General features: G+C 40.3%; 2 protein-coding genes across 2 annotated transcripts in view; both read left to right on the top strand.

Annotated features, from left to right (window-relative positions):
• The window catches only part of LOC142046341 (uncharacterized), a 1,049,055-nt gene that overhangs the window by 174,038 nt on the left and 852,297 nt on the right, over positions 1-22,720 (top strand). The gene's annotated exons all lie outside the window — the stretch shown is intronic.
• Positions 1-22,720, top strand: part of ERP44 (endoplasmic reticulum protein 44) — a 127,572-nt gene that overhangs the window by 87,847 nt on the left and 17,005 nt on the right. Inside the window, exons 7-10 of the mRNA XM_032787140.2 lie at positions 14,299-14,356; positions 15,759-15,875; positions 20,927-21,038; positions 21,536-21,677. Of these exons, the coding sequence (XP_032643031.1) occupies positions 14,299-14,356; positions 15,759-15,875; positions 20,927-21,038; positions 21,536-21,677 (429 nt within the window). The remainder of the gene's footprint in view (positions 1-14,298; positions 14,357-15,758; positions 15,876-20,926; positions 21,039-21,535; positions 21,678-22,720) is intronic.

Genomic DNA, 22,720 nt, shown 5'->3' with positions numbered 1-22,720 from the left:
ACGTCCCACTAGAAAATATTGCAACCCTCTACCTTTAGCCCCCACTCTGGGCTGGGCTTCAGCCCCGCTTGGGACATGGGTCTCTGGACTTCAGCCCCCTGCTGCCGTCAGAGCTCCCAGCTGGGGCTTTCTGCCTTGGCGACCCCATCAAAATGGAGTTGCGACCCACATTTTGAGAACCGCTGATTTATATTAAATGGTCCCTACCCTGAAGAGCTTAGTATAAAAATCAGACCATTTTTATGGCTCGCCCACCTTTAAAAAAAATGCATCAAATTCTGTTTTGCTTGGCAATGTTATATTATGTGATCTATAGCACCATTGCTAGACATCCCTCCACTTATTCATGCCTTAAACTACTGCCATATTTTGCATCAGATATGGTTGCATGCTGTTAGTGAATGAAGATTCCACTGTACAGAAGTTTCTTAAAATGCCTGGGAACAATTTGGGGTGCCAATGAATCACCCTAACACCCATTCCTACCTCAGCCCAAGTGCAGCTTTTGTTTTTGAGGGGTGAGGGTTCTCTTTGATGAGGTGTTGCCTTTGGCCAGAATCTCATGTTATTCCTAACAACAATGTGCAATCCTGAATAAATGTAAGGTCTTGTCTACACTGCACAATTTTGTCAACAAAAGTCAGCTTTCATCAACAAAACAGTAGAGATATACACAGTGTAATCCTGATTTAACTCTCCTGCTACTCCAATAAAGTCAAACCACCTCAACAAGAGGCATAGGCTTTTTGCAACAAAGTTAGATCAGCACAGTGTCATCGTACTCACTGTGCTTGCTTATGTCACCCTAACTGGCCTCCAGGAGGTATCTCACAATGCCCATCATGACCACTCTGATCAGCAGTTTGAACTCCGCTGCCCTGAAGGGGCACAAATATGAGCCCTTCCCACATTTAAAGACCTGGGAATTTTTGAAATTCCTCTTCCTGTTTGCTCAGCATGGACAGTTCACGCAGCATCTTCCCAGCTGACCATGCCAGCTTTCCTCAGTAGACACGCTCCTGTGTGGATCACACTAGAGCTGTTCGCCCTGCTGGGTCTGTGGAAAGAGGAAACTGTACAGTTGCAGCTTCGCTCCAGCTGTAGGAACTTTGATACCCACAGGCAGATTGCTAGTGAGCTTCAGGAGAGGGGGCACAAGAGGGACATGAAGCAGTTCTGTGCTAAGATTAAGAAGCTGAGGCAGGCATACCAGAAGGCCAGGGAGGTCAACCATTGTTCTGGTGTAGTGCTGAAGACATGCCACTTCTAGAAGGAGCTGCATGCCATCGGGGGCAACCACACGTCCACCACCACAAGTCCCATGAATACTTTGGGGGACTGGAGGCAGTGACCAAATCAAGTCAACTCCAAGGACGAAGTGGTAGACAAAGAAGTTGAGTTGGAGAAGGATGTGGAACACACCACAGTGTCATTTGGTGGTGTGGCAAGTCAGGACCTCTTTTCCACTCCAGAGGGGTCTAGCACTCCGGCTCTGGCATGCCTGAAGACGGGGAGGCAAGCTCTGGTAAGCGTGCATTGTGGTTTGATACTGCATGATGAGAGGAGATTGAGCTCTCATGTAGTTTATGTGAGAGGCATAAGGAATAGAAACTAACAAATGAGCCTATGCAGCTGTGCAGTGGGGGGCCTGGCGGAAAAGTTTGTTAATGTACACCAGGATGTCCTGCAAGTTCTCGATAGAGATCTCTAGAACACTTTCCTGGAGGTATTCTGCAATCCTCTGCTGAAGATTCCTTGGCAGAATTGCCTTGTTTAGCTGTAGGGATTGTTGCTGCATGAACTGGAAATTATTTCGGCAGGGACCAGAGTGGCACACAGGCGAGCAGCATGCTGACCTGGTCTGAAGCCACACGCATGCAGGAAATGCACCCTTGCGTCCTGGGTTACCCTCAGGAGAGAGATATCAGGTTCAATTACCCCAGCCTGTGGCAAAAGGTGCCAATATTCAGAATACTATCCTTAGGCGTGTGTAGTAACCCTCTTCACAAATCACCCAGACCCTTTGTCCCTTCTTGCCCACTCCCCCTCCAAAATGCACTACCCTCCACCCCTCAGCTGACCTCGCCATTTTTCGAACTCTTGCGAACTGTGCTAGCAAAGGGACAGCGAGAAATAAGCATGTGTAACTTTTTTGTGATTCATGGCTGTAAGTGAACTCACAATACTGTCTCTTTCATTGTTTCTTTGGCTTCTGCAGATGTACCCTTGAGGGCCCACTCTTCCATACCAGTGGAGTGCCTGTGTCCGATAAGTAGAGCCCTACCAAATTCACAGTCCATTTTGGTCAATTTCACCATCATAGGATTTTAAAAATTGTAAATCTCATGATATCAGTTATTTAAATCTGATATTTCATGGTGTTGTAATTGTAGAAGTCCTGACCCAGAAAAGGAGTTGTGGGGGTTGCAAGGTTGTAGGGGAGGTTGCCATACTGCTACCCTTACTTCTGCACTGCTGCTGGAAGTGGTGCTGCCTTCAGAGCTGGGCAGCTGGAGGGTGGCAGCTGCTAGCCAAGAGCCCAGCTCTGAAGGCAGAGCTGCCGCCAGCAGCAGAGCAGAATTAAGCATGGCATGGTATGGAACTACCACCCTTACTTCTGAGCTGCTCCGTGCAGAGCTGGGCCCTCAGTCAGCAGCCACCACTCTCCGGCCACCCAGCTCTGAAAGCAGTGGAGAAGGGTGGCAATACTGAGACCCCTCCCCACCCAATAAATTTGTGGGCCCCCCCAGCAACTTCTTTTTGGGTCAGGACCCCCAATTTGAGAAACCCTGGTCTACCCCGTGAAATCTGGATAGTATAGGGTAAAAGCACACAAAAGACCAGTTTTCATGGCAGGAGACCAGATTTCACAGTCCGTGACATGTTTTTCATGGCTATGAATTTGATAGGGCCATACAGATAATGAGGCAAACTAGGAAGAGTAAGGATATGTTTTGGGAAGTGCTGCAGTCAACAGACGCATCACATAGCAAAACAAGAGGGTGGAGGGAGTCAATTAATGAAGGACTCAGGCAGGATAGCCTAGAAAAAACAGTCATAGAAGCAGATGTCAAAGCTACTGGAGGGCCAGACAGAGATGCTCAAGTCCCTCATTGCACTGCAGTTTGGGAACATGTGTGCACAATTCCCCCCCGCAGCCAATACAGAACTCCATTCCCTGCGCTTCCCAAACTCCCACACCACATTCTTTATATGTTTACTCCTGGGGGAATTCTGTGCCAAAAAATTAAAAATTCTTCACCAAAAAATTAAAAATTCTGCACACAATATTTTAAAATTCTGCATATTTTGTCAAAATAATACAATATAATCACACTAGTTTCAATTAGTTTTGTAATTAATTTTGAAGTACCTGTCGGCAAGTATGTCTGTAACAATACAGACCAAAAGATTCAGGAAATGTTTTTTTACAAATAGATTCCTTACTAGGCATATTAATACAGAACTCTGAGTAATAATTCATTTAAACTACAATATAGAACTGTATTTCTGCACCCCTCAGAAGCAGTGCAAAGGTTTGGGGGAAGTCAGGGCTAACAGAGCACCTGAGAGAGAGGGAAGTAATTGCTGGGAAGGAGCCTGGGTGTGAACTTGAAGAGTTGTTGAGTATGGGTGTGAAAAGTATGGAACAGAGTTTTTTTGGGGGTGAGGGTGGAGAAGGATTGTTAGGGAGCATCCCCATGCAGTCCCTGGCTGACCTCTAGCCTCCCTCATTCAGCCAAGCACATCTGCCCCTGTTCCCATGTGTCCCTGTTCCCCCATGTGTCCTGGCACCCCTGTCCCCATCTGTCCCTGTGCCCCCACTCAACCCATATGCCCTTCCCTCTGCCCCTGTGGCCCTGCACCTCCACACGCCATTCTACCCCAGTCTGTCCTCCCCCACTAGCCCTTATGAGTCCCTGTCTGACCCTCCTCTCCGCCCCATATCCCCTGTCTCTAATCTGGCCCAACAGGCACTGTTAAGAAGGCAGGCTTTTTCTCTTCACTATTGCAACTGGGGCTGGCCAGGAGCGGCTGCTGTGTTCTAGCACCACAGTGCCCTCTGGTGGACAAAAGATAGAACTGCAGCAACTGTTCAGTAGAAGGTATTTTCTACACACACAAAAAAAAAATTAAAAAAAAATAAATATGCACAGCACATGCAATATGCGCAGTGATGCAGAATCTCCCCAGGAGTATATTTTCCTAGTTCCTTGCAGTATCCTGTGCACTCCACGATGAAAGTTGGAGATACTCACAGCTGTGAGAGCCGTAACCAAGAGACTGTTCCTCATTGCTATGTCCCCTATTTGACAATTTTTTTGTGTTTTGTCCTGTTATTAAGCTTTTGAAATAAAATGAGTCTGTATTTGTGTCATACACACATGAATTGGTGCTAACATCAAACACAGTGGCTACAGGCAGAAATATTTGCTCAGTACAATTAATGCTCAGGAAGCAAGCCCTATAAGGGTTATTCAAAGACATAAAGACACGTTACTGGGAATCAGTGTCAAAATGCTCCTTCAAAGCCTCACTATTTCAAATAGCCTCCTGCTATGACCCTCTAATTGCCCTGGTATCTGGCTGCTCAAAATCAGTAGCTAACTGATCTTCTTCAGCACTCCACCCCAGGGAAACTTTTCTTCCTTCGCTTCACAAATATCATGCAGAGTACAGCAGGTCGCAATGACCATCGGAATATTTTCCTCATGGAGGTCTAACCTGCCAAAAAGGCAGCACCAGCAATCTTTTAATCAGCCAAAGGCACATTCAGCAGTCATTCAGCACCTGCTGAGCCTGTTGTTGAAGCACTTCTTGCTAGGTTCGCAGTGTAAGACTTCATGAGCCACGGGAGCCAGGGATTGGCAGAGTCTCCCAAGATCACTATGAGCATTTCCACATACCGTACTGAAATCTTCTGGTCTGAAAAGAAAGTCCCAGTGTGCAGCTTTCTATACAGTCCAGTGTTCCTGAAGATGTGCACATCATGTACCTTCCCTGACCACCCTGCACTGATGTCAGTGAAATGGCCCTGATGATTCACCAGTGCCTGCAAGACCATGGAGAAGTAGCCTTTTCGGTTAGTGTACTCTGTCACAAGATGTTCTGGGTCCAAAACTGGGATGTGTGTTCCATCTATTGCCTCACCACAGTTAGAGAATCCCATTGCCTCAAAGCCATCAGCAATTTCCTGCACATTATTGATAGTCATAGTCCTTCATAACAGGAGATGATTAATAGCCCTGCACACTTGCATTCACTATAACCCTCACGGTGGACTTTCCAACTCCAAACTGATTCGGAACTGACCAGTAGCAGTCTGAATTTGACAGTTTCCACACAGTGATCACCACTTGCTTTTCCTCAGGTCAGCTCTCATTCTGGTGTCGCAGTGGTAAGGCGAGCCAGCACATAGTTCCAGAACAGTAGATTTCCACATGTGAAAGTTCTACAGCCACTGCTTGTCATCCCATATGTGCATCACGATGCAATCTCAGCACTCAGTGCTTGTTTCCCAAGCCCAGTATCGATGGTTCACTGTATGCAGCTGCTCTGTGAATGCCTGCAGCAATCTTGAATTCTTTCTTTCCATGGCACACAGCAGGGCAGGCACCACCGATTGACTTTCTGATTCGCGCTGCATAACCAGCCATGTTGTGTTCATAATGCTCATAACCAGAATGGTCAGCAGTGCTGGATCTATATTTTCAGGCAAAGATGGCGGGCACACAATTAACAAGGGCTATTGAAAAATGGCATGAAACCAAGTCGGAAGCCCATGGAATGATGGAACAGAAAGAACTGCATCATGGGATGGTGAACACACCCTCATGATGCACCATGATCCATTCCCACAGCTCCCAATGGCAGGGGGTGACAAGTTGCACAGTGGGATAGCTACCCACGATGCAACACTCTCTGTAAATGCAAGAGCACCAACTGTGGACACGCTTCGCTGACACAAGGAGCGTTGAGTGGATATGTACAACCGGTGTAATTAAAGCAGCTTATGATCATTGATGGACCTTAAGTCGACTTTGTAGTGTAGACATGGCCTAAGGTTGGTTAAAGAATCTATCACGTGGCTGTTAACTCACATTGACACCTTTGTTAGTAAGATCTGAAGGTGTGGGCAGTGCTAAAATGTCAACTTAGTTTGTAAAGGACTTTCCTTTTCCGTGATAAAGAACTTCACCGCAAGCTAAACACCTTGTGGCAAATTCCACTATTGAAGAACACCCTAAATTAACCAACAAATGAGTGAAGTATATCTATTTTTATTCCCGATTTACAGTAGTATTGTTATGTAAAATTAGGTTTTTTCTATCAAAAATTCTGAGCCCAACAAAATATCTGTAGCAATGTTGTAGAAGAACATTAAATGTTTAGGGGAAGATATTTAACTTTCAGAGGCACAATGGCAGTTACATGTCTTATGAGAGAGAAGTGCATAACTGCCATTTATGCCTTTAGAAAATTGACCCTCCCTTTAATGTGGATGTGCTGGTAATATGTGACATACAGCTTTTGACTTTAGTTATCAATAGTCAACAACAAAAACTATCACTAAGCAGTAATGAGCTCAGTTACATGCCAGTTTAGTTTACTGGTTAAAGAATAAGACAAAGGGAATGGCTACACAGCAGTCATTTGGGATGTGAGGGAGGGGGCAGTTGTAGCACATATAGATGTATCCAAGCTAGCTTTAACCTATATCAATAACAGTGAAGCTGCTGCAGCAGCATGAGTTAATTTAATATTGGTAAGTGCATTGGAATCTTCTGATAGAAAACACTATAGAAGTTGACAGTTATCTATATTTTATTAAATAATAATGTATTAACTGCAGTATTTCAACTATAAAAGTAATTCAGTAGGAAGAAAAATAAAATGGCTAATTTTTTGTAATTGCAGAGGTAATAAAATGCTACTATAGATCCTGCTTTTGTAATGTTTAGTGTGCTGGCACATGACTATTTAAGTGACTGGGCCTCTTGCAAATTTTTCTGTCTGCTTCATGTTGCAGGATCAGGAACTTAGTTAGTATAATGTCTTTCACACAAATGGAATTCCAAAATGCTTTTGAGTTAAATAATAATGAGGATTGGCAGAGAAATTAAGAGAGATAGGTAGTGTAGAAGAATGTTTCTTCTAGTTGAACAAGCTCAGTACACAGCTAAGGCCTCTTAAACATGCAGAAGAAACCAATAAAACAAGCAAGTAAACAAAATCAGCACAATACAAGTGGTCCTCACTTTTTCCTAGTTTATTTTCCGGTGAGTTAGAGCTTAACAAAAGAGGTGTATTTCTATTAAAAGGATATGGCTATGAAAGTAGAGAAGATCACGGAGAATAATAAAGTGTATCTATTTTGGCAAGGCTGCATATCTCAGGCTCTCTGCATCTGCCTCATGTTTCAAACCAGTGAACCAGCATCTGAGGCAGTAAAATCTTTCAGATGCTCTGTGACCACAACTTTCATTCTTGTTCTGAGGACCAGAAGTACTAAACTACTGTTCAGAACCTTGTTTCTTTATAGTGTCTTTCCATTCTTCCAAATCTCTCAAATGCTCCTTCAAAAGCCAGTAGAAGTATAAAAATGATATTAAGGATTCCTCTGTCCCACCACTTCAGGAACAGCAGGCAATAGTAATGACCTGAAATTCTTACTGAAAATATTTATTTAGATGTTGTAAGACATCCAAGAACTAGTCTAGAGAAGTGCTGGTGCCTTTGATTTTCAGCTGTCACTGCTTCTAATCTATCTATTTGTAGAGCCTGACAATGTGTATTTAAATAACCCAAATTTTCCTGGAAACTGCCTCTGAGGATATTCCAAAACAGTCTTCTCTGTTTGCTCTAAATATCACCAAATTTTGAAGGCTAACCCCTCCTTTTCTCACTTGGAGAGGCCAAGGTTTTGCATATTAGATTAGAAGAGAATAAATCAAACTATGCTGTTCTTCTCTATTGAAGAATCCAATAATTGTCTAATATTTTGTCAGTTAGGTAAATTTTATTGTGTATGCTAAAATTTATTCTGTCTGCTAGATTTCTAAATTGTGGAAGCTTCCAGCTGATAGCCCTGCTCGCTTCTTCATTCGAATTCAAACTGTTCTTGAACAGTTTGTTACTCATTTATTATAGTGACTGTGATCTACGTGCTTTCAGAACACCAGTGCTTGGGCTCCTCGATTTATTTGAAATGATGTCATCTTAATTGGACCTCAAGTGGTTAAGCCACTTAGTTGCCAAGTATTTCAAAACAGAGTCAATCCCAGTTTTCCTAGCCTCAATCCCAGAGAATCTCTCTCTAAACTTGTAATATGCCTGTCTCTACATTCCCATCTCCCCAGCCCAGCTGTTATCGACATCATCCCCCCGTCACTTCCTTAAGAGACTTAATTTCCATTTCTGTACTCTCCCTGATAGCCTGTCTTCTGCTTCGTTTTTTCACAAAGCATAGTTGCAGCCCAATTCTGGAACCAAGGAATGTCCATATTTGTATAACTGATTAGTCTAAGGAAAAGCCTCTCAGATGGCAATGTTCCACATCCTAGTGCTGCTCAGCTTTCTGAAGTTAGTTATACAATTCAGCAGCAATTCTCTGAACCTGACGGAGCATAGTCCATGTCGCATGGGCAGAGCTTTCCTGCCTTGAGTAGGCAATCATACTGAAGCAAAGGATAAGGAGATTTGTCATCTGCAGTACTGCTTGTTTTGCTGAGATCTGTATCTGTTGGCCTGAGATAATCCTCTGGGCTCTTTTCCACTTTCATAACCTGCTTCAAGGTAGATCCTATGAGGCACTGAACCTGGAGAGTGATACATTTTCCTCAACTGTTATGGTGACTTCAGGTTCCAAACTTGTTCGAAGGATTTTTTTTCTCTAGGCTCCCCTGCTGGAAACTTACACAGACAAGTGTTTCTAGTTTGGAGTATATAGAACTAAATGGTTCAAGGAAAAATGGTTCTAGTCAAATCCAAAATCCACCTATAAACTCTAAAGATTATGAAGTACCTCCTAATCCTTAATAGGGTTCTCCCAGTCTGAGTCTGGACAGACAGCTCAACAATTGTAAGGTTATATGAATAATCATGTCCAGATTTCTCTTAGAATGAGCTGAAATAAATATGAAAGCTTTTCATTTTGCACAAAAAGCAGACCACCTCACAAACCACCCTCAAGACAATGCTGTTTTTACCTTGCCAAAGCAGTGCTGTCTTTGAGTTATTTAGGTAACGGAAGTTGAAACACCACCACAAGTTTACTTGTTGTGGTACATGGAGAGGATTGGCAGGATGGGCACAATTTCAAAGAATTATAAAGAAAATCCGAGTTGAAATATCACCAGTGTAAAAGTTAGTGAGCACTGCTTAGGAACAATATGGATAAGAAAGAAAAGCGTCATAGACTGAACAGTATAGGAGGTCTTTGCAAAGAGGACGAACAAACACCGGAGACTAAGACTATGTTGGTTAATAGGATTGAAACTACAGTGGGGGAGAGAGTGTGTAGCTGCAGAGGTACATTGGGAGAGTTGCACAGAACCCAAATCAGAAGAAGCTATTAGGAGGAGGAGGGAAATCACTTTTTAGTACGAGAAATATATTGATATGCTATAGGGAATTCAAGGAAAAACCCTAGTGATTTTGGAAGTGGAAGAATTGATTTAACAGTTTGAGGAATGTTTTAGGAACTATAGGTATGCGGTCCATGATTCTGACTTGTGTTTTAATCATCAGTAGGAAAGAGAGAAAAAGAATCTACCTGCACAATAGATGATGAAGAATAGGAGTGGGAAGTTACAAGCTAGTGCACTGTAGATTCGCACCCTAGCTTGCCACGCACTAACATCCTGTGTAGACAAGCTCTTAATCATTTCCCCCCTCAACTAGGTTTAATTTGCATAGCGTCTTTTATATCCAGTCAGTTATCCAGTCATCCATAGTGTTCCAGATAAAACAAAGAATAGACAGGACACTTGAATTTGAGGCACTAAAATAGAACAAGACCTTGTAGACCACTTTTATCCATGCCCCCCCCCCCCCCAAAAAAAAAGAAAGAAAGAGAAAAATCATGGCACAAAATGAAACTTGTTTTCATTTTTCTTTGTTGATCACTTTTTGTAAAAGGGGTGTCTTTTACCGTGAGAGCTGCTTTTTTTTTTTTTGTTTGTTTGCTTTATGTAATGCACCCCACCGCTGTTTGATTTTAATTGTGCTGAACTCAGTAACAGTGGTTACATACACATGACTAGTGATGGAAGTGGAAGGAGACAGAAGAGGGCCTTGACAAAAGAAATGAGTCCCACAACAGATTGTACTCCAAAACTTCGTTTTCCTGATCTATAGGTGTAGGACCTGATTAAGTTGATAGTAGCTGAGATACTTCTCTTTCCACACCTACTTTTGAGTCTGGTACAGTGAAAGACAATTTTGAACATGGGAAGTTGCCTCAGTTTAGTTCCTTTATTAAGGGAGGGGAGCGGTTCTGTCATAGTGAGTTGTATCTTTTGTTTTTTGAGTTATATATGCCCAAAGGAAAATGGGGAAAGATAAGGAGGCAGGCAAATATGTTAGAAAACTCCTTTTATTAATATACATATAATTATGCATTGCTGGAGAGTTGTCTTCTGTACCTGGAGTACAATAAAAGTACATTAAATATATATCTCATGGTCAGAATGACAACGAAGGAAGGCAGATAGAAACAGATGCAAGTATTTGAACGGCATAAACACAAGAAGCAAGAGGGAGGATAATTCGATTAAATGAAGCAAAACTAAAATGTGGCTGTTAGAGATTATCCTTTGGAGAACATTTGGGGATTTGTGTCTTATCAAGTCACAATTGCAAAAATGCATCTACATGGGATCCATTGGCTTTTCTTAGGTCAGCTATACATAAATTTTATATAACTAACGGTGGGAAACCACTGTCTCAACACTGAGAGAAACTAGATGTAAGAGAGCAACTTATTGGGAAAGATGGAATAGAGTTAACTTGTGTTTAGCAGTGTTTGACTTGCTTTTTATTGGAAAAACTAAACTGTATATTACATAGTAACAGGAAAAGAAACATTCAGATATTTGGTATTGCTCCCTGTGGAATGTACAGATGAAATCAATAAACCATAAACACTAGATTCTTTCTTCTAATTATTAATGAAGAATTTAGATATTAAGGATCTACCTTCTGATATGAAGTATGCTTTAATAGTTAGGGGCCTGATCTAAAGCCCATTGAAGTGGATGTAAGAACTTTGGATCAGTTCTTGAGTTAGTATTTGTTACAGTTTTGTTAAATGATATAAAATATATATATAATTTTTTTTACTACCTGCCTTTGTACCATATTGGTCTCATAGCTGTCTCAGTGACTTACACCAGGGACACATTAACTCTTCATATGCAAACTAGGAATTTCCAGGCTGTCCCATGGCAGTTGGGCTAAAAGAGGCTAAAATCTATAGGAAAGGATGGAGAGAGATACTTTGAAGGCAAAAATAAAATTGGGGAGGGAAGCGAGAATATCCTTCCTTTCCGCCTCTTTTCCCCCCACTCCTCAGCTTTCCCATTTCTGGTGTGTCAGCTCTGGTGTTCATTAGGTAGTGGAGCTAAACAAGTGACAACAGACACAAAAACAGGAGTTATTCTGGGTGGTCTTTCCATATACGTTGCACTCTTGGTGTGCATGCACTCGAGATTGGAATCTCTTTAGCCAGCAATGTCTTTTAGGATCCTGCATGCACCTTGAGTGTCCTCATGCTCCTGTATCAAGGGAAAAAAAGGTGATACAGGCCTAACCACCACTCGGTTCCATCTCACCACTGTGGCTGCAAGACAGAGCTCCACACTATCTGCATCTCAATGCACTTTCACAAAGACTTTTGTGGCTATTTGTACATGTTAGTGTTAAGAATATATTAGATAGTTTTCCTGTTGGCAAGTTTTGCCTATAGTGTGCTCTTTTCTTTTACCTTTTGACAGGAAGATGTTCATGGTACTAGGGCATAGGAATGCCTGACCCTAAATTGCCTGGCTTTTAAGTATTGCCCCACTTGCAAGGTGGCAGTGCTCATTAATGATGTCTTTTTGTCACAGGGGCGTCAAGTCTTGACATGTGCTTAGTATGCAAATCCTTCTCAAAACAGACTTCAAAAGCAAGAAACGCATCTTAATCTCTTTTGTTAGACTGATCCATGCCCCCTGCCTCTCATCTGGGCAGCATAGACTTCATCAATGTTCTTTCCCTGAACTAGCTCTACTCAGTCCAGAAGTGCACCTGTGAGCTCTGGAGACCTGGGTGCGGGACCAGGGGTGAAGCCACGGGAGTGGAGGCCAGCAGCCAGACCCAGGCCAGGAGCAGAGCTGGGTGGCACTCCCTGCCTGCCCCAGTGGGAGCTGGCCTGGGCATGGCTATATCAGTCAGGAGTGTGAAAAATCCACACCGCTGACTGGCATTGCTGTGTTGACAAAAACCCCAGTGTAGGCCCAGTATGTCGATGGAAGAGGGCTTCTGTCAACACAGCTAACTATATTCAAGGAGGTGGTATTCCTGCCTCAGCAAACTCCTGTCAGTATAGGCTGCATGTATGCTACCAGGCTAGGCCAGTATAGCTATGTTAACAGAACTATGCCAGTATAGTCTCCATAATGTAGATATACCCCAAACCTGTTTGTACTCATGGCCTCTTGCTCAGTCTTCATGCAGCCTCCCAGGCTACAGCTATATTGCATGCAAGCAGACACTACGTGCTTGGGCCTTTATGGATCCCTCCCTAGGTTCTCACATTATGTAATTGGTGGAAGGTGTGCAAAAGGGAGTATCTCTCTCTCTCTCTCTCTCTCAGAACCTCCTAACCAAGATCTTAGAGTCACAGATGTATTTCTTCTGGGGTGGGAAGCACATCTAGACCATCATTGGGTACAAAGTCTATGGACCCATGAATAGACTTGACTTCACATAAGTATAAATATAAATATATTAAAGCTCAGTGTGGTTCACTAAACCTGTGTTGCTCTCCTACCAGTGATCCAAGGACTGACCAAAGTATGACCAACAACACAACTACATTTACATAAAATAGTGGGGAGCCCAATTATCCCCTTTATATACAGAAGTGGTTGGATTATGGAACTGGTGCATTTGGCAATGTCTCCCATAACACTGCATCTCTCAAGTCTACACAATGTCCTAGCATACTATGTGAGCAGACGTTGTCTGTCAGACTAAGTGGATGACCAAGGATTTTGTTACACCTCACATTTTCCAGGACTGTGTCATCTGTAAATAGATCTGGAGTTCTTTGAGGTGCCCACGTATATTCCACAACCCATCTTCCTTCCCCATTACTATGGAGTGTTTTAACTCCTGAATTCTGTGATAATAAAGGAACTGAGTGGCTGTTGGGCACTCTTCTTCTCCCACCCCCCCATATGTCCTCAGTACAGGAGCAGGAGGACACTCAGGGTGCAGGCATGGCCCCACCAAACACTGTTGGCCAAAAATTCCCATATCAACTACATGAGGCACAGGTACACCAAGACTGTAATATATATGGACAACAAATCTCTGAGAATTCCAGTTACTGGAAGAAAGGTAACTTCTTTTTAAACAGTCGACTTTTTTGTTCTGTGGCTCAGGTTTTAATTTAACCTCTTGTGAAGTCATAATTTCATTAGTTTTCTAGTCCTCTATAGAGTTCCAGGGTAGAAAAGAGCTGAATCTCCAGTTAGAAGAGTAAGCAGAAAAAAAGCTTTATTAATGCAAATACCTCTTTCCCCCCACATACCCACACTCTTTTTTCAGGCTGCCTTTACATTATGAAGAAACAAAAAGGGCCAACATTTTTAAAAAATCCTTTGCAGATAACCTTTAAATCATACAAAGTAATGTGGTGTAGTAATCAGAAGATGATGACCAATATATTAGAACCTCTTTTATCCAAACCCCCGTTATCAAAAACAAAAAACTTCATTACCCAAAATTAGATTATATTCATCAATGTGCATCACTTACACTGGGAAGCTCCCCACATACACCAAAACCTGTTCATCTTAATTCCACATGTCCTCTCCCTGTCCCCTCACACCCAATTCTAGTTGATCTCTCTAGTACCTTAATTGGAAGATCAGTTTCTTGGTGCTCAAAAATGGTAATGAATGGATACCTAAAAAATAAATGAGGTATGATAGCAATTTCAGCCAAGTGGATTATTGCTTTCATTATCTAAGCCATTTTATATTTATCTATCATTACTAAAGCATATTTCTTCACTTCTTTTTCTAGGCCTGTTTCAAAACCAGAGAGATTTAGTGGGGACAACATAATCTACAAGCCACCGGGGGTAAGTTTAACTACTTATTTTGCTTGTTTTCATTATGTGTATTAAATGTGGTCTTATGGAAGTTTAGATCATTTAATATGGTGCTGCTTCTCAATTTTTAAATGGTTTTATAGCTGAATATTTCATCTAGAAAAAGAAATATATGTACATGGGCAGTAGTGGTTCTGAATTTGGGAGGTGAAGTGGTCTTAGTGTAACAATGAAAAAAATAAGCATACACACCTAAATTTATTATTTCAAATTTATAACTTTCCTGAAATGAGGGATTTTTTTCCAGAAAAATGACGCATTTGTCAGGTGTCCCACTTCTGTTTCTTTTGTCCTGCAGAATTTTTTGTTCAATATGCATTGCCAAAATCTTTGCCTGCGTACCTTATTGAGTAGATTTTGTTTTCCTCAAAGCAGGTGATGTTTACCACACCTTCCCTCACTTTCTCTTGCACCTGATATTAGATGACTTATCTACAGGTGTCTGCTGTTCTGTTTTCTGAAGAAGACATTCTCTTAACGTTAATTATATAATCACAGAAGTTACAAAGCAGTCATTCATAATAATTAAATATATGTACAGTTTTTATTTGTAAAAAATCCACCATAAAAGGAAATGCTCAGTTTTTCCTTTTTAAATCTCAGTGAAACCTTAACAAGGGCTCCTTATTTTAAGCTAAGACAGCAGACAGTCAAGGTGACAAATACAATGAAAGATAACTTTAAAAAAAATCAGATGGGTTTCCAAACACACTTTGCTGCAGGAAAAGTCTAGAAAGTCACTTTTCAGTCTGTGCCTGTTATCACTTCCTCGGCTTTTGACACTTTGCGTACTTGACACCAACCACAAGTAACTACAGTAGAAGCCATGCAGTCTTCCTCAGAGTCAAATACCAAGAATACAGAAAGAAACCCTGCCACAATTTAGCAATGTCTCTCTGGCAGTATAAGTTTAATCAGCCCTGAGATTCCAGTTTCTCTCCAGCCTGTTAATGTTTTTAGTGTTTTTGTAAGCACCACTCTTAAGAAACCTAACGTGTGTACAGCTGAAATCTTGCAGTCCTTCATAGACCAAGTTATTATTTATCAACAACCCTACAAAATTCTAAAATAAATCTTAAATTAATTTATTCTAATCCCCCCTTTTTAACAGATGCAAAATTGTATCAGATTTTTATTTTTAACCTTAACTTGTAAAGTGGAGTTGGTTGTCTAAACTGTTGTATATATCTATTTGTTTAATGTTCTTCAAGCCATAGTTTGGGGATTGCATATGTAATACATTTGTCTGAACACAACTCTTCATTGCAGTCCTGTCCCACAACTTCCATGTCGTGTATTTGATCTCCCTTTAGGGAATACAGTATTTACTTATTTTCAAATAAGAATAATCAAAACATTTTTTTGAAAACAGGAAAATGCTCCAGATATGGTATACTTAGGTTCTATGACCAATTTTGATTTGACTTATGCATGGACGCAAGATAAATGTGTGCCTCTTGTTCGTGAAATTACATTTGAGAATGGAGAGGTAAGGATTGCGTTTTTCTTCCACCTTTCTGCTTTTTTCATTTAACCATCAATCTGCTCTTTCAAAAATAAACTCTCTCTCTCTAGAACTCAGTTACACCCTGTCAGTCACCTTCCCTGCATTTATTTTACTTTTTGCATAAAATAGTTGCACTTCAGTTTTCTGTTTACTCTGTTCCTCAGCTCTTAGTAAAGGGTGAATTGGAAGGAGGTTAGTGGGTAATTAATATGCTGGTTGAGTATAGGAGATTATAGATGAGTATATGTGGCTCATTTTGGAAGTATCATAAGATCTGGGATGTGGATATAAAGTTGTCTGAAATATAGGTGTAGGTATAGTGCTGCGACCTTGGTGTATCACTTAACTTTTCTGTGCTTCTGTTTACCCATCTTAAATAGACCTTTTGCATAGAGATTTAGAGGTGCTGTAAAATCCTTATGTGAAAGGTATTATATGTATGCATAATATTCATGATTATTATACTGTAAGCTTGAAAAATATACCTGCTAGCCAGGGTGAAAAATGCAGTGGGCATGTTGCCACAAGTAATTTAAAGGAATAAAACTGTTGTACACTGCAGTTAAGTTATAAATGTTGTCAATCATCTTTGTATTTAATAAATTATATCAAATATAACTTAATAGGATTGGCAGGGAAAAAATTAACTGAATATATTTGCCAGCCTCCACAAGCATTAATCTAATATGTATTTGCTGAATAGTATTTGACTAGCTATAGAGTTGGCTAAATGCCACAAAAATATTAAATTATTCTATGAATACCTGTACAATTTATCAATATTTGCTGAGCCTTATTCAACCAACACTGCTTGCTACATCTGTCTTGCTTTTGTTTGACTTTCTTTCCCTTTCTGTTTTCTACCACGTTTCTTCCTTTAATAAATCAAGATGTATCTTTTCTTGGGTTGTTCTTAGTATTCATTTCTCTGTTCCCTTTTCAGTGTTTTCTTTTTTCCTTCTTTCATTGTATTCTCTACCTCCTTCTGTTTTCTCTCTTTCTGTATTCACACCCCCAAATTATAGTTTACATGTAAATATGTAAACATACAAAATAAAATAAAATATATTGAACTTGCTGATTAGCTACACTCAAACAGCACATTTAGAGTACAGTACCTATTAAAAACTGCAATGCAGTTCTAACATATTGCAGTGTGTTCTCCACACGATGATGTATAAACTGAAGAATCATCCTATATTCTCTTTTGTGGGGCTTTTTAGCTTTCTCCACTAAGTGGGGTATCCTGTGCATTTTTGACTGTGCTCAAATTATTCTATTAGCATACATAACGGGGGGGAGAAGACAGACAAAAACTTATTTTGTGTGATAGACCATGCTAAATGTAATCTTTTAATCAGCATTTAAACTTTTCAGCAGAAAATTCTGTTAAACACAATTTTTAATTCTTCATTTGCATTTCAACATGTAAAAAGATGCCAGGTATTTAGCATTTTTAGAACTGCATGATGGATTTTTAGTGTACTTTTCCCACAGTGAAATCAGATTCTGATCCCTAGAAACCAAGGTTCATCATTGTAAGTTTGTATCAAGTTTCTGTCCCAATTTTTCTAGTTGCTCTTGTGACTCTCCACTCCTGTTTACTTGGGCAGATACTTAGAATCCCAAGTCATTCCCAACTGACATTTTGCTTAGCAACATTTGTTTAAAAACTCAGTGCTGCCAGTAGCGAAACAATTTCAAACACGCCAGAATTCTGATACTTCTGCCTGCTTCTAATTGTGTAGTAGTCAGACATTTAGTATATAATGACTAATATTTTTAGAGCAGAAGTATGAAGCATTGTCATCAATGTTTTAAGCTTATTTCTTTGACTTGCCAGTATGCGCTATAAAATATGATGTAAATAAAAAGAGAGTTCAACATTAAAACATTGGAAATTAATTTTAAATTGAACTCAGTCTTGGTAAATTAATTTCTCTGGTTTGTTTTGTTTTAATTGTTTTTAATGTCAGACTAATACTATGTGCATATTGGCCACACAATTGGGAATTCAGAGCAGGTTTATTCATTGTGACATTAGACAACATATAGTGGTTGAACTTCAAAAAGTTTCTTCCATTTTGAAGCTCTCTGCCAGTCTGAGAGATTCTCTGTTTTTAAAATGGAGAAATACCACTGGATCCAGTAATATCTCTCAAAATAGAAGAAAATAAGCATGATCACAGGTTAATCTATCTGCTGAGAAAGCAGTTAAATTTGTAAAGGGCAAACACTTAGAAGTCACAGGAAACCATGTGATATAACATGCTGAACTGTGGGTTCAGATTGCTGATTATTCTAGAAAGGGTTAATGATTCCATGAAGACATACAGAAAAGCTGTGGGAGTTTATGCCTTGGGGGGAAAACATCTTTCAGTGCACTCCATGCAAAACAAAGAGCAGTTGCAGGAGAGAAGTTCAGAAAGTGAGACAAGCAGCTGTTCCATTCGCTGATCATCCAGACCCGGTAGAGAATTAGACTGGAAAGGCAAACCAAATAATACCTGTGTTAGACTGCATTTAATAAATCCCACAGACAACACTCCAATTCTGGATGTGTTTGTTAGCCTAAGCTGCAAAGAGTCCTGTGGCACCTTATAGACTAACAGACGTTTTGGAGCATGAGCTTTCGTGGGTGAATACCCACTTCGTCGGATGCCGATGAAGTGGGTATTCACCCACGAAAGCTCATGCTCCAAAACGTCTGTTAGTCTATAAGGTGCCACAGGACTCTTTGCAGGTTTTACAGATCTAGACTAACCCGGCTACCCCTCTGATATTTTGTTAGCCTAGAAATAGAAATGGTATTGGGGAGCAGAAAAGTGCTGCCAGACTGGAACAAATTATTTGTGTGTAGGAGACCTAACTCAGTATGTACGCACTAGTGGTACTGGACATTTAATTCAGAGTCTGAAGAATACTGCAGTAACTTGTCATTTGTTCGGGAACATGTGCTGGCCTTTGGCAGAGAAGACAAGATTCTTGGGGATAGGTCAGCAGAAAGACCAAAGGAATCTTTTTGATAAAGGTGCCCTTAGATTTCACTTTTTTGTAGACAATCAAGGAAGTCAACATAGCTAATGATTAGAGATGGTCAAAATAATTGGGGTGGAGGGTTGGGAATTGCAATTCCCACTTCCCACTGGTCATCAATATTTCGAACGCTTTCAGACTTTCTAGCTAACTCTGTTGACAATCTGCCATTTGAGGGATTTGAGGGAAATAACTTTACTTGGTTATACACTGAATATATATCATTAAAGGGATAGAATGTGCAGACAGTGCAGCAGATGCTTTTCCCTGCCAGGAGGGGAAGGTGACGTTTCAGTCTAGATATCCAAGTGCTCCACTTCATATTTCAGTTCTAGAAAAATGTGTAAAAGCTAGAGATGAAATGGGACCACAAACATAATAGCACAGGCAGATACTTTTTCTTGTTGTCTCATATGAAGGGTGACTGAGGGCCCAGCCGTCTCACGTGAATAGAACTGACTAGGAGCAAACATGGTTAAAATACAGAGACTATTTTGGTGTGGGAGAGAAAGTAGAAGACATGTAGTAATGATGATTAGAACAGGAGTTACAGGAATTACAAAGGTATTTTCAGAAAGTTTTTAAAAAATTCTGTAAAAGACCAATCTTGGTTTTACTCCAACAGAGCTTTTTGAATGTTCAGAGGACAACCAGCTAGCTCACCCTGGAAAAAAAATGTTCAGTCAAATCCTTCCAATTACCTGCAGGGTAAAGCATTTACCACAGCATCTGTCTGCGTATAAAAATATATCTCAAGAGATTGTTAGATTTGGTGGTAGAATGGGCAAAGTATTCTCAAAGTCTAAGGAAAGCAGAGAATATGAACTAGGAGTACAAGTTAGAAAAGGGATTTATCTCAAAGTTAATTGAGTTCAGGCACACCATTTTAAAAAAGCAACCTCCAAAGGAATCATTCATTACCTAACAAGGAGATCTATAAATTTGTAGAACAGTCATATTGATATCTATAAATCCTGTGTAATACCCGGAGGAGACAGTGGAGGCATCATTGCTTAAGTCATTTAATGATGGGCAAAGCACTGGATAACATACCATAGGGTAGTCTTACAAAATGTACGTAAAAATTTGATCACGTAGGCACAAAATAAGCTCTCCCACCTGTACAAAACAGCAATCATGGAAAGAAAAAAATGTGCAGGGATGGGGGAATAAAATCAAAGGAAGGATAAACTGAGTAAGTCTTGCATTATACCCTCAAGTTAGCTGAACTTGTGCTCTGGTAAACTGAAGGAGTCAATTCTGAAAGTTTATGCCCTCTACTAAGACAGCCTGAACACCATCTGCAGAGAGATTCACCCTGGAAATAAAGAGCAAGCGCTTCCAAGAAGGTCTGAACTGTTGTGATGGGGTATAGGTAATGCTTTAGATAAGCGAATCCCAAGTTATTTAGGGCTTTAAAGATCACCAGTAGATTGAAATAAATCTGAAAGTTGACTCCTAGTCAGTTTAGATACTGAAGAACGAAATGGTTGGTATTGGCCAGTAAGGTTGGAAAATCAATGAGATATGGGATTGTGTAGGTTTTTTGTTTTGCAAGGTTGAGGCAGTAGTTACTTTATTTTGTACCTGGTTGTAAATTGTACCGCAGTTTAGTTAAAGCTCTTATTAATTCTTTTGTATTATGTCTCTTGCCTCATTAGTGACTATCCTAATATGTATGTATAATTGGAGATATACCTATCTCCTAGAACTGGAAGGGACCTTGAAAGGTCATTGAGCCCCGCCCCCTGCCTTCACTAGCAGGACCAAGTACTGATTTTTGCCCCAGATCCCTAAGTGGCCCCCCTGGGTTTAGCAGACCAATTCTCAAACCACTGAGCTATCCCTCCCCTAGCCCCTTCTCCTCTTCTATCAACTGGTTGTAAAGTTTGAGGTCCTACCTAACTAGAAATATCACTAGAATTGCATAAAATATATGTTGTGTATTGGAAGAAGTCAGTTGTGTTTCTCATTTGATATCTTTTTTTTTTCTACAGGAATTGACAGAAGAAGGCCTTCCTTTTCTTATACTTTTCCACATGAAAGATGATTTGGAGAGTTTAGAAAAATTCCAGCAGGAAGTGGCACGACAATTAATAAGTGAAAAAGGTCACTAATTATTATTGCCTTACCCTGTCACTTTGTAGGCATACTAACATTTTTCATTCAGCCAGATGCTAAAAATTGCATAAATAGTTAGAGCAGCACTCTAATTTTAAAGCTCTTCAGGGCAGGGGACCATGTTTTCTTCTATAGAGCTTAGCACAAAGAGGCCCTGAACCTTTGACTCCTCTGGGCACTACTGAAATAGAAATATAAAATGTTTATGATACAGTTACTTCAGAAATGCTTATTTTATATCTGAGATTCATACAGTTGAATTTTTATGACGCATAAACCTACATTTTGTAACCTATATTATAACCAAAAAAATTTCTCAGAAAATGTTTGTTTTAATGTTTGCTTGTTTAAATTCATTCCTTCATCCGTGTTTGTTACTGTAATGTCCATAATCCCTCAGATTTTATTCATAAATTTACCAACACCTTAATATTTTCACATTCAAATATCTAATGTAAATTTTGGTCTATATTCTCATTTTTAAGGTACAATAAACTTTTTGCATGCTGATTGCGATAAGTTCAGACACCCACTCCTTCATATTCAGAAGACTCCAGCAGACTGTCCTGTTATTGCTATTGACAGTTTTAGGCACATGTATGTCTTTCCAGACTTCAGTGATTTAGCGTAAGTAAACCCTTCCTTTCTTTTGCAAATCGTATCGTCTTGTGGCGAGGCAAAGAAATACATTTGTTTAAATGCTGTAACCAATATTACATGACAGGAAGTAGGTAAAATATTTTATTAGCTGAGGTTGGGGGCATAGGGTCTATGCTGATACACATTAGCTGACAAGCTGGCCCCAAGTTTTAAATGCTGCTGCAAGTTCTAGTTCCTCAATTCTCCTTCATATTTCTTAGTACTGTGGTACCTCTACTGCCAACATAGAAACATCAGTTTTCTTTGGAAAGTTTTTGAGCAGTGAATAAAATATTTAACTGATGTATTTTGCAATTAATATGTATAAAAATATTCAGTGGTAAGAATCCTCCAATCTATCACAATCTGTTTTTCTCTTCTGCAACTTTGACATTCTTGAGCTAGTCATGGACCCTTGGTGGGGAAGCCCCTTTTACATGGGTTCCCACCAGATATTCTGCCTTCTTAGTAAGTGGAATATGGCTGATTTGTTGGGACAGTATCTGCCTAAAATGTATAAAATAGATGGATTATCAATTTAATCCATGTGCGTCAGTTTTTTTCTAAAAACAGTGGTATTTCTAACTAGATGGTTTGACACCTACTTGAGAGACCATCTCTCTCTCTCCCTCTCTCTCTCACGCTGCCACAACAGTGGTCAGCAAAGATGCTTGTGCTAGATTAAGGGTCGGCAACCTTTCAGAAGTGTAAAAGCAGCAAAGAATCCTGTGGCACCTTATAGACTAACAGACGTTTTGGAGCACGAGCTTTCGTGGGTGAATACCCACTTCGTCACATGCATGTGACGAAGTGGGTATTCACCCACGAAAGCTCGTGCTCCAAAACGTCTGTTAGTCTATAAGGTGCCACAGGATTCTTTGCTGCTTTTACAGATCCAGACTAACACGGCTACCCCTCTGATACTTTAAGAAGTGGTGTGCCAAGTCTTCATTTATTCACTCTAATTTAAGGTTTCACGTGCTAGTAATATATTTTAACCTTTTTAGAAGGTCTCTTTCTGTAAGTCTATA

Source organism: Chelonoidis abingdonii, chromosome 2, assembly GCF_003597395.2.
Source record: "Chelonoidis abingdonii isolate Lonesome George chromosome 2, CheloAbing_2.0, whole genome shotgun sequence".
Lineage (NCBI taxonomy): Eukaryota > Metazoa > Chordata > Testudines > Testudinidae > Chelonoidis > Chelonoidis abingdonii.
The sequence above is the reverse complement of the archived record's forward strand: the minus strand, read 5'-3'. Positions and strand labels throughout refer to the sequence as shown.